Raw genomic sequence first — 18,124 nt, 5'->3', positions numbered from 1 at the left:
TATATATTAATTTATATTAATATATATATATATAAATATATTTATTTGTGTAATAAATATACATATATATTTATTAATTGTATATATATATAGTGAATAAATACATATATATATATATTTATATAAATATATGTATTAATTTTATATATATATAATATATATATTTATATTTATATATATACATACCTGGGTTTAAACATATTTATTCATTTTATCTGTGAAAACCCGGGTTGTAAGCTATAAGTAAGCAGCACACGAGGAGCCACAAACAACCCACGTGATCAAATGCGGAAATCGACGATCGCGAAAGTGCAGCGGAGAAAAGACGCACGAGAAAGGAGAGGAGTGGTGGTTCTGGTGCCCGTGCGTGTCCTGAGCTGCCGCTGGTGGGTCTAGCTGGACTCCCCCGGAACCAAACAACCCGTCTGCGGACCGACGGACGGAGATCTCGCTCATCTGCACAGTTCGTTGTCCGAGGGTCACCTCCAGTGAATAAAGTAAGGTAAGACTGAAAAGAAATCTGTCAGCTTGTCACGCGACAACTTTTCAGGGACATTACCATCACCGAGCATGGGCGGACTCACCTGTTGGCATATGTTCATGTTCCTGTGGCACCTGTTAATTAAATATCTATACTTGTGGTGTAGCCTCCATAGATACACACTGTTAGACTTACTCCTGTTGGGTCATCATTACTCATAATGTCACGCTACAGTTACAGCCCTGATATGTGATGATGGGTTATTTTCAACCAGCGCGGTGTTGATTCAAAGGTGAATTAAACATTTAAAAAAATTGTATTCAACTATATTTTTAAATACATGCACAATTAAGAGCAAAAAAAGGTAGAATGTTTTTGATGCAAATGAACATAAATGATGCGGCCACAAGGATGAATCATTGCTGCAGAAGTTACTATAGATGCACCGAGTACCAATATCATGCAATACATATTTTGAGTCGGTGTCGACAGTGGGAAGATATAGAATGAGAGCTACAATACTGTAATACTAATATTCATTTTAAGTTCATGCAATGCCAGAAAACAGAGACCAAGTTAAACTGTCTAAACTCCAAATGATTGACTAATGTGATTAATTGATTTATAATGTTGCAGACTAATTTTGTGTTGATCCACTAATAAATTAATCAGATAATTGTTTTAAGCTCTAAAGGGCAACCGGGTTCACATGCAGTGAGATAATGTTTTTTCTTTATGGGGTTTTGTTATGTTTGCTGTCACTCCGGCATGTCCTGTTTTACCCGGCAACAAGCTTAAATTCAAAGCAGGAGATCGGGTACCTGTTGCTGCTCTCTGTGATACGGTGGTCATGCATGTCATTTAAGTTCAGCTCTCACACCCTATTTGAAGATGACTGGAGAAGGAACCCGCCGGTAATGCAAATGCACAACCACTGCAGGGGGAACCTTTAGTACTCGTCAAAGCGTTGCAGAGCCCCGGGAACCCCTCGACATTGAAACGCCAACGTCAGAAGAGCTGGTTCCATCCAATCAGACGTTCTGGTGTCACCCTCTCAAAAGGTGGAGGCGTGGACGTTTACATCTCACCAGTGGTTTTTTTTCTTCTAATCATAGCGACCCATTTAGGTGCCCAGAACGGAACAGATATTTCCTAATGTTAAGTGGATCATTCGCTAATTCCAACCTATTTTTAGTGGATATGCCCTTCACTCCCAATGAAAAGCCCCAAACTCTGGATCCTGGCTACAGCTCCTCCTCAATTCCCAGCCTCACTACAATTAAAGTAAGAAAGCGCAAAACACAACTTATTCCTCATGTTCTCGCTGTTGGTGTAAAAGGGACACTTAGATCATTGCATCTAAAATAATTACATGATCGATAAGACTGTTATCAGATAACAGAGTCAAGGTTTGTCCAGATTTGAAATGCATGATCAAGACTACAAAAAGAAAAGAAAAAAGAAATGCACGTGACACGACTGCACATATGAGCCTCGACTATCGGTGCTGAGATCAGATATTAGCTTGGCAATAAGTGTACCACGGTACAGATATCGTATATACATTCACAGTCACCAAGCAGCAACCAGCACAGCCATGTGGGAAAGCCGGGATAAAATAATGTGATTTGTGTCCATGTAAAGCTTTCCCCCTGTTCTATGATCCCAGTAAAGTCTCAGCTTTGGAGAATATTGTCAGACTGAACACAGGTTGGTTATATAACATATGTAATGCCTGGAAGTAAAAGCTGATGTTATTGTGGCTGCGTATTACATTAACTTGACAACTATCTCGCTTGCTTATGTGCTGCCGTTTATTTCCTTTATTTATTTATTTATTTTTGATATTCATATCGAGCACCTCCCCAGAGACGCGATGAACGTTTTCCATCTGTGCGAAGCCGACAGCAGCTTCAGCCCCTCCATAATCCTCTTAAACTGTTTTGTTGTTTTCCTTTTAATTGAAGTCTCTGCTGGGAGTCTCTGGTACTCCCTGGATCCGCTGTGCTCTCGGGCTGACCTGGGATCGTGCTTTCAGAAAGGGGAAAAACACCCCGGGAAGCTTATTGTGGCGAGCCATCGGTTCCCCGTTTTTATTTCGCTATAAACCTGTTCAACCTTTACCGTCCTCCTTATTGCTCTTCATCGCTCTTTCGTTGATCGAATCACTGCTATTCTATCTCTCTCTCTCTCTCTCTCCTTATATTGCTAACTGCTTCTCGCTCCCTGTCTCCTCCATCCTAACTGGTTTTCGCAGGGCTGTTCTGAGGTCAGACTGCTGAGATGACAACGCTGTGACAGTGTGCGTGTCCAAGTGTGTCGGTGCTGGACCAATTCCTGTGACATGGCTGCTGCAAAGAAGAGTGAGTTTGTGTTATTGCTTTCATTGCCCTGTTTTAATAACGTGTGTGTGTGTGTGTGTGTGTGTGTGTGTGTGTGTGCATAAGCATTTCACATTTAAAGGCACTTTAAGTCTTTCAGTAGCACAAAATGTTTTTTCTGCAACTTTCGGGGAGCTGTGGAAACCATTTTAAGTTGCTTTGAGGTAAATGTGGGCGGCCCAGGATCAAGTCTCATGTTGCTGTCTCTTCAATCAATGGTGCGGCAACTTGCTGCAAAATTAATTGCACAAATTCATCTGAGGGGGAAGTGAGGGAGGTCCTAACATGCCCAGTTTATTAACATAAAGAAACCCAGTCTACTGTTACTAAATAGAGGCATAATTCTCTTCTCCATTTCATTGTTCCATCTCCGATTTCTTTTAATTTGAAAGTGGATCAGAATCAAAACAATGCTTGAGATATAAAATCGATGCGCATATAGAACAGGAAATCCCAGATAGCTTCAAAGCCACTTCCTGTCCATAAAAGCTCTTTTACGATCATGATGCTTGGAGCTGCATCCTTTTAATCTGCTGGAGACAATTTAAACTTCCTGTAATCTTTCCCCTGGATTGAAGATTTCTAAGACGGGCTGGAAACAAACAAACAAACAAACAAACAGGATGACAGAATTAATATATTGTGATTGAGATACCCGCATTGACCTTTTCACCTTTTTTAAGACATCCTGGGGGGCTTTTGTGAAGGATAATCAATTGGATTTGAATTCACAATCAATTTGTTCGTGCGGCTGGGTTTCTTGGGGTGTGTCGACACTGGAGAGTCTGTGTCAGCAGCTTGGGGACAGATTTTTGTGAATTAATTAGCTCAAAAGCAGGAAAGGGGTCAATTAAAACCCATTGGAAGAGCACACTACGTGGTAAAGAGCTGTAAACGACTACGCGTTCTCATAAATAAAGAGCTCTGTTGCCTTTACTTCAACAGCCAATGAATGGTCTCTAAAGAACCATTTTTACTAAAGTTATTTATCCTCGTCCTCTGCAAATAGGGCTTCAACTCACTTTGTAATCACGCATTTTGTTTCTTGATGGAGCCGGCTGTATACTGGATGGGTGTCGTTTTCTTTTGTGAAAAATACTGACAAAGAAATCCCCGTCTCTGTGGCAAGGAGAAGAGATGCCAACGGAGACGTGTGGATACGGATGGATCGGTTCAATCTGACTGTGAGGCTGGCAAGCGGCGCACTTAAAGCATAATCTAATTAATCTTTTTGCAAAAAGCTCGAGTACCAGGTGTGTTTTTTTTAAATGTATTAATGTTTTCCATCAGCTGGAGGTGCTTGTGATTCTCAGTGGGAGGAAAGATGACTCAAAGGTATCTAAACAGGAGGGGAAATAACACGACGGCGCTGATCACTCGCATTGATTGAACCTAAACGTGGGCCTTGTTGTCCTAAACCGGACACTGTTCTGTTATTTGGAGCGTGCTGCCATCTTGGTAAAGGAGAGAGAGTTCAGATCTCAGAGCCCTGTAATATCCAGCAGAGCAGAGGCAGATATACTGACAGACAGATTAGTGGAAGGAGATTAATCTGAAATAAGCCAGTTCAGTGTGTGTGTGTGTGTGTGGTGTGTGTGTGTGTGTGTGTGTGTGTGTGTGTGTGTCTGCTCTGGCGCTGTCTGAGATTACCCGACCCGTCTATAAAGGCAACAGATCTCAGTATTGTGATAATCAGGGGCGTGGCTCAAAGCTCGACTCCTGCTCCGAGGCTGTTCGTATAGGTGCAAAAAATACATAATACGAAACATGCCTGTTTTTTAATAACAATGGAGAGGCGGCCTCTCGTGGTACAAAGCGAGGCAGGTGATATTGGACACGTTACACTGCAGTTAAATTACTTGTTTTAGGGAATCTATCCCGATAGAAGTTATGTCATATCTCGATCACACGTTTCGGGTAATTCCATAAACAAATAGTCCGTATGAAATAACCAACGTGGTAAAGCCTACTTGAAAAATGTTAAGTATGAGTATTTCCTCCTTTTGATTAAGAACTTTAATAACAATTTCAAGTAAAATTATAGAGGATAAAATAAACATTTTCCAGGCACGCTGACTGTTTACAGGCATGCACACATATTGAGTAATGTGTAATCTGAGTACTCCGATTCAAGACATTGCTTTAATATGAAGTCTGATGTAAAAACAAACAAAAGGTTGCGACCCCTCACCTGATGGTCACGGATACAAGCGAAATGAGTTTGCTCTCGAGGCTCTGTGAACAATGGTATATTGTTATTTTGGATGCGCTGGATTCTGGTGATTGACAGCTGCAGCACTTGGATTGGATTTTATTGTCAATATGAAACACGATATTTGGAAATATCTGGTTCTTTTTGATTTTAAAGGTGCCCGCTTGTGTACATAAAAATGAAAGTGCTGTTACATAATCCACAATCAGAGGCTCCTTCTGTACCAATGATCATAAAAAAAGACATAATAAGCCATTATAAAGGGAATAGCCATAAAACAGGGTCATTATATTCTGAGGCAATTCTGCAAACGAAACCTTTTGAGCAATCATCGTTATGATATCTTGCATTAAATTCAGATATAATTACATGTAAGTGATGTATCCTCAATAAAAGAACATTACAGTTCAGTACAATGAACTTTATTGTGTTTATGGTATTATATTTAGAGAATTAGCATAAATCAGCATTAAATGAAAACCATCTCTTTCTAAACTCCAAAGGGTATACTGTATCCTTTCTTACCTGATGGCATACAGTATGAAAGCCCACCATCATTAAGCCCAGTGTGTGTGAACATAATTACAGTAATGGAGCCCCCTTTGTGTGCAAAAAGCCTCTTAATGCATGAGCGGTGACCTTATGATATGATGGTTCTCTAGGAGGAACAATATATACCTACATATGCATAGGGATTAATTCAATTGATATTTGATGTTGAATGCATGCCAGGAGATGTGTTTTTGGAAGAATACTTAACCCCGAAACCTTTTGTAATGCTTAATTTGAGTTTGATATACTCTCTAATAGACCCATTAATAATAGTTTACTTGTATATATGAAAAGAAGGCATATTGTTGTAAAGAAAACTCATTTTCAGATATTAACTTGCAATCTTGTTCACCTTTTTATCTGGATTCGGGAGAGACTTGTAATATCGCACTATATCTTTAATCCACCACGGGATATTATTAATATTGCAAGGTGTTGTGCAGACTGCACGATCTTTTGTAGGTACAGCTTTACATATTAAACAACACACACACACACACACACACACACACACACACACACTCCTGAACTCATTATTGTGACCCAGATTGCTGATAGTGTAGATTTCGTTTCTCTAATATGAATCTTTATGAAAGTTTAACGGCAGTGCTTACATGCTTCATTGAGACATAATTCAGCATATGCAATTATACACAGTAGACTACTTAAGTGGCTCTTCAGTATTAACATTAACAAAACATTTTAAACTGTCAAACATTAAGGTATGATCAACGATAAAATAATATGAACAGGTTTGAATCCCTTCATACGGGAGATCTGAGCAGAGAAAGATTGTTCCAGCGATGCGTAATTATATTAAAGCATGTGTGTGCTGTTGTATTTTTCTTGGGGGATTAATAAATAAATAATGTTGTTTGTGGTGTAATCCTCAAGATAAATGTCACATTGTTATCAGGCTCTGTTATCTTAATAATTAACACGATGTCACCGATTTCACATTGCAGAGAAAGTCAAATTATCATCGTTTGACAAACATCTTGTTTGATTGAAAGGAGTATTTGTATAATTTGTATAATTTGTTTAGTATTTGAATAAAATCCCCCAACTGTCAGGTTGGCAATAGTACTTTGATTCAAAAATAATAAGTAACAATCAAGTTAATAATTGAGAAATAAAATGTTTTGGTATTTATGAATCTGCTTCATCAGGACTGTGTGGGCGTGGAGGTTTCATCAGATTTGATTGACAGCAATCTGCCAACATAATCATAGGATTTTGAACAAAATACCCCAACGAAAGCCTCATGTAAAATATCCCCAAATTGCTAAATGTTTTTTTAGCTAACGCAGGACCTTATTGTTCATCGGAGGAAGTTGCGTTCACAGCTTCGTAGGAGATACTTTAACTCTGTACATCTGTAAACGTAACAAGTAATAACTTCCGTTTTGTCTTAGTGTATCACAATAACTTGATAATCCAGTCATCTCCATGTCTTTAACTGAGCGAATGATCCAGCCTTGTTTTGATATTAAATACGCCAACATCGAGTTGGCAATCAGCAACGTTGGCTCAGGCCGGGTGGCCATATTGCTGATTGAAGCACCTATTTTTCTTGGGGGGGAATAAATAGAGAATAATTAGAAGGCTGGCACAAAGAAACACGTTTTGTGATTTGAGGCGACATCAACACGAATGTGTTTTGTTTTTTTTTTAACGCGAGAAATGATGCCTGAAGACGAGTATCGCGTACAGAAAATACAACAGATTGTACTTAATATTGTCAAACCGACACGTTACACACGCATCATATTTACTTTAAAATGAGCACAACAAAGTTTTACTAGATTATTGGGTCAACACAGTTTTCGTGTAATTCAACTCCGTTTCGTTGTTGTCGGTTCTCACACTCGGGTATTTATATATATTTTTTATTATGGGTTTATGGCTTTTGTGATTCTCTCCTGGTTTTATATCTCTTATCTCTCAGAGCATGTGCAATATTATACATATCTGGGTTTCACTGCACGTTGTTGTTGTTTTAAGCTGTGTGCAGCACTATTTCTAAAGCAAGAGTCCAATGTACACACACACACACACACACACACATAGATACACACAGACAGTATAACAGCCATTCTTGAAGAGGTTATTTGGGAAATGGTATTCAAGTTTACGTGATGGATGAGCCCCAACAAAAGGACAACAAGCGTGCAACTGTCTGGGGAAGCGAAGCTCTATCATCAGACCCGGAGCCTTCAGTTCAGACACATTGTTCCATGTCAATGAGACTTATTGTTTTTGGGAGGAGGAGGTTTCCATTCTCTCACACTGGGAGTGAATTCCTGGGCAGGAAAACAATAAACTTCAGTGTCATCGGAGAACACGAAAACCTAAAGGGAAATAAAATGTTCAGCGTGCAAGCCTAAACTTCTTTAGCTCCTTTTATTTAGACACTGGGATCCCGGGGAGGACCCTGTAATGTAATTTCAGTTTGATGGCACATTGTATTTGCTAGCAGTTTTAAGTCAACCATAGAGAATTATTGACATTAAAAAGCCACGTTCCTACGGTTTTAAACTCTATTGATGCTGCCAGCAGCCTGCATTCAGCCACAAACAACAACAACTTCAAGGCCGTTGTGGTCACCGAGGGCGGAGTTCATTATATCGTTTTTATGGTTGTAACTGAACTCATTTCTTCGTTTTTCTACCATTTCACACTCCGAGTTCTCGGCTCTCTCGCAGACTTCGTCAACACCAAGTTCTCTTCATCCGTTTCCCCTCCTGACTTTTATTTGGTTTCTCTCCTTCAACTGTTACTTTGATCTCTCTCTTCCTTTCCTCTGTCCTTCAGTCCTGCCAAACAATGAACGTGTGTGTGTGTGCGTGTGTGTGTGTGTGTTTTTCAGGCCTTGGCAGGTGTGAGTGATCGCGTCTGCAAAGTGCTGTTCAGCCCCCTCTATTATTAATTAATAAAGGATATATTATTCAATTATTTATGTGCCTGAAAGCAGGCGACTGGGGCGGTTTAATGCGTTGGTTCTCCCTTTTTTGTAATTTTTTAAAAAAGCATCCCGTGTGAGTGTACTTGTTCATGTGCGACCTCTCCTTTCTCCCTCAGGTTGCGCAAAGGCAGGCGGCGTGCGCTTCTCAGAGGAGCCCCCCGCCGCCGGACCCCCGTCGCATGTTCACTTCGACGAGAAGCTGCACGACTCCGTCGTCATGGTGACTCCCGAGGATGATGGCAACTTCATGGTCAAGGTGTGTTTTCAACCCGGCAATTACAGCGCACGGGTACGACCTCTTCAAATGTTTATTTTTTTATTTTTATTGACTTTCTTCTTCTATCAGATTACATTTTTCTGGACATTTAGATAAGAGGTTAATATAACCGTGAAGCCAGAAATGTGTGTGTGTGTGCTCTACTTGTATAAATGTTGATCTGGCATGAATACATTTTAGTTTCCAAAATGTTTATCGTTATTAGATAATTATCCTCCTTTCTACCGAGCCCAGTTATCAGCTGGCATCATCACAAGCGCCCTGGTCTTCTGCACAGCCTCCAGACATTATTCAGCCCCCGTCTGCTTCACGGACTCCATGTACGACTGATCACTCAATCCCAGTCCAAGTTGATGTTCCTGCCAGGGTTATCATATCTTTTGTGGATCAGATTTGCAATAATAAGACGCCCGTTAAAACACGTGGTGCTGCGTAACACGGCAGCAAACAGGAGCCGGTAAGGTGGAGGCCGTGTGCTGTACGGGGCACAAGACCCTTTTTATCATTTCATCTGCAAATGAATCGGTGTCAATAAAAAGCAAGGGACAAACCAGTAAGCTCCAGTACGAACAGATTTCCTATTACTGCTCATTCAATTAGTTTTGAAGCGGATATGACATTAGTTGAGTTTGCCCACTGGCCCTGAAAGTCCTGATGAGGGGCCCGATAAGCCGGACAGCCGCCATGTTTTTCCAAGCGGTGCATAGAGGAAACGTGCTCCTTCTAACTGCTTACTTCAAACATACAGGAGCTCATTTATTTCTTGGAAGGTGCTGTTTTTTAGTTGTTTTTTTTACAGATTTGTGACCAAATGCCTACAAAACGTGTGACTTTCCCATCAGCCTCCGGGCTAATAAGCTAACGTTAGCATGCTGCAGGATGTTAGCAATTAGCTCAAAGCATTGCTGAGGCCCACAGAGCTGCTAGCGTGGCTGCGGGCGTTTGAGATGCTTCATGAAGGCACTTAATACTTAAATATTAAGATGGATAATAGTGAGATAGAAATTCAAAAGCACTGATTTTAAAAGGTTTGAGAAAAGACAATCAGAGGACCGACCACATGATCTATCTTAACAGATTTATGGATAATATTTTCTATGAGTGGCTGGCGCACACAGTCAAGTGCATCTCAAGTAGCTGCAGGCAGATTATGCCCTATGCTTGTTTATATAAAGATAACAGCATGACTTAAGTGTCCTTTGTTGTCATTTCCTCTCTTTTTACTGAATAAAAAGGAAAGTTCTGGACGTGCTCGCTGTCGCTCATCCTTTTTTTTTTTTTTTTTTTTTTTTTTTACGAGCTTTGAAATGAATTCACAGCCAAATCACTTGCGTGTGCGCGTGGAGACGGACCGGAAAACTTGGCCCCGACCTTCACAGTGACGGCCTCGTCCATGTGAGTGCGTTTCCTCCAAAAGCTCTTTAGGCGCGCCGGAGAGTGGGCACACAGTACCAGCAGCCCGAAGAGGGGGAGGCGAGGTTGCCATGGAAATGGCCGGGGGAGTTGTGCAGAACGGTGGAGTGAGTGAGTGTGTGTGTGTGTGCGTGGGTGGGTTTGAGAGTGGCATGCGTACAACAGCTGTGTGAATCCAAGTTATGATTTAGGGGATTGGAATTTCACAAAGTCTGCATGTGTGGGTGCCGGCCGGCCATCCTTGTTGCTGTTTTCTGACGCAGGGGATGGAGATTATGTTCATGAGCTTCTTTTTTTTAAAATTTCTTATAAATATACTGTATATAAGACACCGGCAAATCAATGCAGACGAGCACAGTTCCAGGTGTTTTATTACTGAGTAACCGGATCACAGTGAGGGTTAATGACCACGAGGACGTGAGGCTGCCTTCAGGAAACACTGCCGAGGAGGGGCAATGAAGAAGCTATCCTCCTTTAAACAAAATAAATAATCAAGGTTTTTATGTGGGCAATTACTGTGTGCAATGGGCCCTAAAGAATTGCACCGTTGTTCTGGGGTAAAGACGAGTCTCTCTGCGTCTCCAGTCCCACTCTCGGTCTGGTCTTCGCTCAGTTGTGCTCTCGTAAAACTAGACTTCAAGCTGAAATGCTTCCTGTCAGCTTTCCCCCTTTTTTTTTTTTTTTTTTTGGTCCAAATCCGCAGCATGAAATTAATATTGACTGAATTATTCAGCGGCGGATCGCAGTGTCTCTTGGACATGCGTGGGACCGCGCTCACAGAAGGATTCTTGTTTTCTTCTCCAGTGTTTCCCCTCGCTCACGTCTCCCTTCATGCCGTTTGGGGCTCGAGGCTTATCGGTCCTCTCATGCTCGGCCCCGCGGTCCTTCTCTCACTCGCTGGCTCTCCTTTTTCTGTTTTTTGTATCCTGACTCCTTTGAAGATCCCCCTCATGAATTTTTCTCTTTGCTAAATGTTTGGCAGCTACCTGTCTGTCTGACTCTGTCTGACTCTGTCTGTCACTCTGAAAATGTCAATGTGAATCATGCAACCTGATTTGATGATCTTGTATATATATCTTTTTCAATTATTCAGTATGTAAAATCTCAGAAGATAGCAAAAGATGCCCGTCACTCCCATATCCAAAGGAAGGTCTTTTGAATTGCTTGATTTGCAGTCTCAAAACCCAAAAATATTCAAAGTCCAGTGACATAAATCAGAAAAAACTGCATTTGAGAAGCTAAAACAAGATAATAATTAATTAATAAATGACTGAAACATGTAATCAATTGTTTAATTTTCTGTTTATGAACTAATCGGTTGAAGAACAAAACCATGTTGTGATTACGAATTCCTTCCAATGTAATAATTGAGGCTACTTTCTGTACTTTGGAAAGGAAGCTTCAACAGAGAAGGAAATGAAGCAGAAGATTCTCAGGTTGGAGAAGCTGAAATCCGAGTGAACGATGACTTGAACCATTAATGGATTATCTAAATAGCATCGTTGATCGACTGACCATCGTGGCTCTACCTCTGACCTTTTTGCCGTAGGTCGGCAAAGGTCAGAGGTACTCTACTTCGACTGTGCCGTCCTCGGGGTCTTTTGGAGAGTCTTCAGCCTCCAAACTGCTGGAGGAGGTGTAGCTATGAATGAGATTAAGATCTTGAATTAGTGACAAACCTTTTCACGTGGGATTAGGATTAGTGGAAGTATTTGGCGTTTATTGAAATCCAGGTGGTCCGGCTGTAATTGCCACTTTGGCAGAGGAGGGGGGGGGGTTAAGACCCCCGAAGCAATAGCTGATGATTTAGCGGACTCCCTCAAGGAAAACTCAGCCCAACAGTGTATTGCTTATGAAAATGACTTATCCATGTTCCTCATGGACACTAATCCGGTATGTATTGAGCTGTAATAGACTTGCACTATGCCCCGTGTGGTCCCTCTCCATAAATCCCTCTCGCTACGTTACTGACGGAGTAATCAAAAGGAGAGAGAAAGACGGCCATTGTTTCTCCTCCTGAGAATCTTCACTCGACTCGTTCCCTTTCAACACGTGTCTGTGCCTCCTCCTCACTGCAGGTCGGCTTCCTAAAGACGCAGCACCGGTATGAAATAGTCTTCACCTTGCCCGAGGTCCCGGCTCTGGGGAAGGACGTGTGTCCGGCACCGGTACCCAGTCCGCACCTCCGGATCACCGATATCACGCCGGCACCAGAGGGTGAGACGCCTAATCTTTTTCTTGGTGTTGCTCAAAAAATATCACGAGCTTCTGACAGCTGAACTTTTGCAGAGTGCAAAAAAAAAAAAGGATTTTAAACCACTGTTGAAGCGTCAAAATTGCCATAAGAATCTCAAGATTTGTAATATAGCATAACTGATTTTAACTGATTTTAAGGCTGATTTTAACTTTTCTGTCACTAATTACTTACAATTTTTCTAAAAAACCTTGCCAGCGCTCCATGGTGTTCAAACTATGTGACCTTTAATGACCTTAAACCTAGTTTATCTGTCCATTGCTGACCTTTAAACCCTCCACTCTTTCTTAATTTGTACTGGAGCCGTTGCTCAATGATTTCCCTCGAGATGGATGCAGCTCTATCTTATCTTGCTCCTCCCCTGTTAACTCAAGCGAAAACGTGTATACAGCAATATTATTATTCCACTATGTTGCATCTTTTTTTGTTGTCAGATCTTTGGTCAAACTTCCCATCAAACTCTTTGCAGTCTGCAAACAGAGCTCTTAAATGTCCTTCATTGTTTAGAGACCCTTTTCTTTTTTTTTTTTTAAATACGCTTTCCTAATATTAGGCTCACATATCACACGAATCGTCCCCGAGCCACATGCTATGCTAACATTAATTTAACAAGGTTTATTGTGCGTCTGGTTGACATTGTTACCGGGCGGAGGACCAGATGGCCGAGGATTACAGGAACAGACAGTCGAGTCTTTCAAACACTTTCCTGCATTTGTCTCCAATTCCTGCCACTCGCCACTCAAACTTGAGTGTGTGTGGGTCTTAACTGGACCCCCCCACACACACACACACACACACGCACGCACGCGCACACACACACACTAAACCTGCTCATTCGGACCAAAGGGGATCCTCTAATGTTTCTGGGAGTCGTGCCCACTAAATGTCTGTAACTGAAGCAGGTTACTGACCTTTACTTTCAGCTTTCTATCACACCCTTTTTTATTAGTGTGTGTTGTCTGCGTGTGTGTGTGTGTGTGTGTGTGTGTGTAATATATTAAGTTGACTGTATTGATGTGTGTTTCCATCATTCTCTTCTCTTGACCACGTGATTGTTCGTCTATTATCAGTCGGATTCCTACTCAAAACATCTCCTCACGCAGAGATAAACAAAGTGTGTGTGTGTGTGTGTGTGTGTGTGTGTGTGTGTGTGTGTGTGTGTGTGTGTGTGTGTGTGTGTGTGTGTGTGTGTGTGTGTGTGTGTGTGTGTGTGTGTGTGTGTGTGTGTGTGTGTGTGTGTGTGTGTGTGTGTGTGTGTGTGTGTGTGTGTGTGTGTGTGTGTGTGTGTGTGTGTGTGTGTGTGTGTGTGTGTGTGTGTGTGTGTGTGTGTGTGTGTGTGTGTGTGTGTGTGTGTGTGTGTGTGTGTGTGTGTGTGTGTGTGTGTGTGTGTGTGTGTGTGTGTGTGTGTGTGTGTGTGTGTGTGTGTGTGTGTGTGTGTGTGTGTGTGTGTGTGTGAATCCATCCAATCCCTCTTCTTCTTCTCTCTCTCTGTTTCCCAGGAGGTCTGAGGGTGACCTGTGAGTACATGGCCCAGCAGGAGGGCGTTCTGTGTGAGGAGGTGCTGCTGCTGAGCGAGACCAACGAGGACGTCTGCGTGAAAGTGAAAGTTCAGGCCAGAGTCATGGGTGAGGCTCCTCCCCTTTTATCATTATTATTATGAGTGATAATAATGTTTGCAATGCTTTTGATGCCTTTTCTGACAGGTGGGGAACTGAGTGTTGTTTTAATGCACGTTTTCAATTTGCGTGGAACTAAAGTGGAAATTAAAATGCTAGTTTTGTTGTCGTTGTTAAGAGTCAACATTGTACACTGTGCTCTCATTGTGTGATCTCTTCAGGAAGAAAATGAACGTTTATTTTACTTGCGTGCTACTGCCACCTGCTGGTGAGTTTGTACTCTGGGTCAAAGTCACTTTAAATCACAAGTTAATCTCTAACAGGTCTTATAAATAGGAACGTGTATATATACGTTATTTAGAATAAAATGGTTTGAATTCTGTAGAACGAAAATTGTGCAGATGATATTTTATGGGGAATATCAAATCCTTATTGTTTTATAGTGTCGAAGCTCTTATTTTTTTTTTTACAAAAGTGCTTTCCTACACGGCGACGTTACAGGTCTGGTCTCTGCCATCGTCACGCTTTGTGAGGCAGGAAAAGAGCCCATAAGGAATTTGCATTTTCTCCACTTATATCGGTGTCAATGAGACTGAATTAGACGGAGAATTAGGGGAAGAGGGCATGTGTGTGTTTCCATTAGCAAAATATAATATTAGTAAATATAGTAGAGCAAGTGTGTGTGTGTGTGTGTGTGTGCTTGAGGATGAATGGTGGTTGTGTTGGTGTTTATTTTGACTCTCAAAGCGTGGCCGGCACATCTGTCCAGATGTCTGTGTGTAATTGAGGCCTGGAGGACGACCAGATCAAAGGATTACGCTCTGCTGTTGCTCTGAGCCGCACGACTGCGTTTAAACCAGCGGCTCAATGAGTCTCGTAGGACGTGTTTCGTGCTGCAGGTGCGTCAGCGTCCAGTCTGGTGGGATTGCATCACTTCCTGGATATCAGGCTCACGGTTGTGGCATCCAAGGAGCAGAGAAGAAATCAAGGCATTGTATTTTTCTTAATCAAACAGTAAATTAACTGAGAAAAACAAAAGTAATTCTCTCTCTCTCTCTCTCTCTCTCTCTCTCTCTCTCTCTCTCTCCAGATCGTCACCAAGGCACCCCGATGCTGCTGGAGGGCGTCCGCTGCATCGGCGTGGAGCTGGAGTACGACTCTGAACAGAGCGACTGGCAGGGATTCGACTAAAGCTGGAGCTCAGTGCACACACACACACACACACACACACACACACACAGACACACACTTGCCATCATAGAAGTATACACACACACACCAAATTAAAACACACACCAAATAGGAACAAAAGAGTCCACACGAATGATTCAGTGCCACGTAATAGTATGTGCACGCAGCATTTAAAGCGCCCCAGTGTTCACAGGAAATGGATGTGTGTGTGTCCTGAGAACCTTCACACGTCATCGACAGCATCTGATCAGTCTGTCATCGTCCCCCTGGTCTTCTTTTTGACACACTAAGCTGTGTTGTCCTTACTGAACCACTAGAGGGCAGCAGCACTCTCTGAATCAGTGCAGCCTGGCATCCCTTGTTCTCCGCCTCCTTGTTCTCTCTTTTCCTGAAGAGCAAACTGAACCCCGCGTGAATGTACAGGTGAGGGAGTAAACGAGGGCTCTTTTATTCATTAAGTAGCTGAACGTGATCCATGAGGAAGGAGTATACATCTGCACGTGTCAAGGGAGAAGAGTTTAACTGGTGAGCGATGCTGTGCCTGTAATGTCTCTGTTTGACCATAGGGGGGCGCTGCAGTTACACCTCTGGATGTAACACTCCTCAGTGTGCTCACATTTCTCCATTTAAGGGGCACATTTACACTGCCATCTATCTTCTGCTTCTACTTACGTTTTCCTTCTCTGCATCTTCAAGGAAATCCCCATAAACTCGTGTGAACATATTTCAACAGGTGTGTGTGTGTGTGTGTGTGTGTGTATGTGTGAGGAAAGAGTTTGCAGCAATACTAATTGGGGAAAATTAGTCTTTCTTCTGTGAAAAAAAAACCCAGAAGAGATTAATGCTTCAAAATGTGTGCACTAGCTATACGGCATTGATGAATTTAGTTGATTTTTTTTTCGTGATGGATGCACGATTATGAAACGTGTGTAAAATAGTGCATCTAGAACGAAGCACTTTGTCTTTTGTTTTGAGGAGCTAACACTAAAATGTGATGTTTAGTGTTTTATGTTTTTAGATCTCTGCTCCCGAACTTCTTTGTTGTTGAGCTGCAAATACTTGTTGTTATGTGTTGCGTCTTTCCAAAGAATGTAAAGAGAAATGTACAACCAAACAAGCCGCCGTTAAACAATTAGTCGCTTAATTGGTGCCGTGCAACAAAGACATTAATCGGCTGCGTTTCTGATAATCAATTAGTGATTATTTTTTCAAGCCAAGATGAGAAATATTCTTTCTTTTTTTCTGCATTCTCTATTAGACATACCAAACTATTAATCAACTAATCAAGGAAGCCATTAAATTAATTGTTTGCGCATTCAATAAGCATGCTGGTGGATTTGTCCTCTTCATAAAAACCAGCTGCGGCTGCTTCAGTGGAATCTGGGTGTTTTCTTTTGTTTGAACCCACGAAGCCTTCAGAACACACACATGTGACGCTAAGTGCCTTTTTCATTTTACTGTCCCATTTCTCTCTAACCACCTCCTGCACACACACACACCGTACACACACCGTGCTGGTCGTGTTTCCAGGGTTAAATCCCACCTCCACAGGTGTGTCTGACTCTCCCTGCCAACGCTCTCGTCACGGTGCGACTGCAGATCAGAGAGTTGAGAGGCACGAGCACTTGTAAAGGAATTCAAATTCAGCTCTGCTTCATCTCCAGTTGAATCTATCGTGACGTTGCCTCTGTGTGGATCAATGTTTTGTTTGCTTTTTATGTCATGTGTTAAGCCCTATTTAGTGTGTGTGTGTGTGTGTGTGTGTGTGTGTGTGTGTGTGTGTGTGTGTGTGTGTGTGTGTGTGTGTGTGTGTGTGTGTGTGTGTGTGTGTGTGTGTGTGTGTGTGTGTGTGTGTGTGTGTGTGTGTGTGTGTGTGTGTGTGTGTGTGTGTGTGTGTGTGTGTGTGTGTGTGTGTGTGTGTGTGTGTGTGTGTGTGTGTGTGTGTGTGTGTGTGTGTGTGTGTGTGTGTGTGTGTGTGTTTTAATGGGGTGATGTTTGCTTGCAGGTATTATAGGTCAACGTGTGCTTTTCTCTTAGTGTAAAACTGAAACGCTCAATAGTTAAAACTGTTTCAAGAATGTAGCAGTTTGTTTGTGGATATCTGTCTCCTGTGTGTGTGATTTATTTTTTTTTTAAATTTTATTTTGTAATGTCAAAAATTAATAAAACGTGTGTATGTTTGAGTTGTGTCTTCTGTCAGTTCATAGCAGGAACACTTGGTGGCGCCACACGGATGTCACAAGATACATCTTCATGTAACTCCAGTGGAGATTATTATAATAATAATAATAAAATATCAACATGTCATATTGATGCGAAAGTCTCCTTTAGATTGTGGGGTTTTATTTCAAGATGACCTGGTCTCCATGCAGCAGAACAGAGCTTGAAAACTAACTGATGCTTTTAACTTTTTGGAAACACTTTGTGTTGCAGAGTGTAAACTTTCAAAAGAGACTAAAATCAGCCCAAAAAGCTCTGAGAATATTCATGTTTTTCATCTCCAACATGAAAAACGAAGTTTTAGCATTTAAAACGTGGGTTGCACTTTGCTGCAGTCACTGGACCGGACAGAGGTATACAAAAAGTTTATTTTTTCATATTTATAAGTTAGACATTTCATTCAAAAATAATATTTGAAATCACACCAATTAAGATAATTGTGTTGGATTATCAAAAGAGATTTAAATATATCTGTGTCGATGTTTTCTTATACCAAGATTACTTTCCAGTTATGTTGCTTTATTATTATTATCATTATTAAAACTTGTTATTTACTTGGTGA

General features: G+C 41.5%; 1 protein-coding gene across 2 annotated transcripts; it reads left to right on the top strand.

The window, feature by feature from the left end:
• The first annotated feature begins 269 nt into the window (after positions 1-269).
• Positions 270-16,143, top strand: c18h20orf27 (chromosome 18 C20orf27 homolog). Of its 2 annotated transcripts, none has more exons than XM_034557645.1 (6): positions 270-497; positions 2,739-2,844; positions 8,708-8,847; positions 12,360-12,498; positions 14,035-14,160; positions 15,242-16,143. In XM_034557645.1, exons 2-6 carry the CDS (start codon positions 2,826-2,828, stop codon positions 15,340-15,342), a joined length of 525 nt encoding a protein of 174 aa, XP_034413536.1. In that variant the 5' UTR covers positions 270-497; positions 2,739-2,825; the 3' UTR covers positions 15,343-16,143. The 2 variants fall into 2 exon arrangements, with proteins under 2 accessions (XP_034413536.1, XP_034413535.1); XM_034557644.1 differs by having other exon boundaries at positions 271-502.
• Positions 16,144-18,124: the final 1,981 nt, after the last annotated feature.

The sequence above is a fragment of the Cyclopterus lumpus genome, chromosome 18 (genome assembly GCF_009769545.1).
Source record: "Cyclopterus lumpus isolate fCycLum1 chromosome 18, fCycLum1.pri, whole genome shotgun sequence".
NCBI lineage: Eukaryota > Metazoa > Chordata > Actinopteri > Perciformes > Cyclopteridae > Cyclopterus > Cyclopterus lumpus.
Note: the sequence above shows the minus strand (reverse complement) of the source record. Positions and strands in the feature narration are given on the sequence as shown.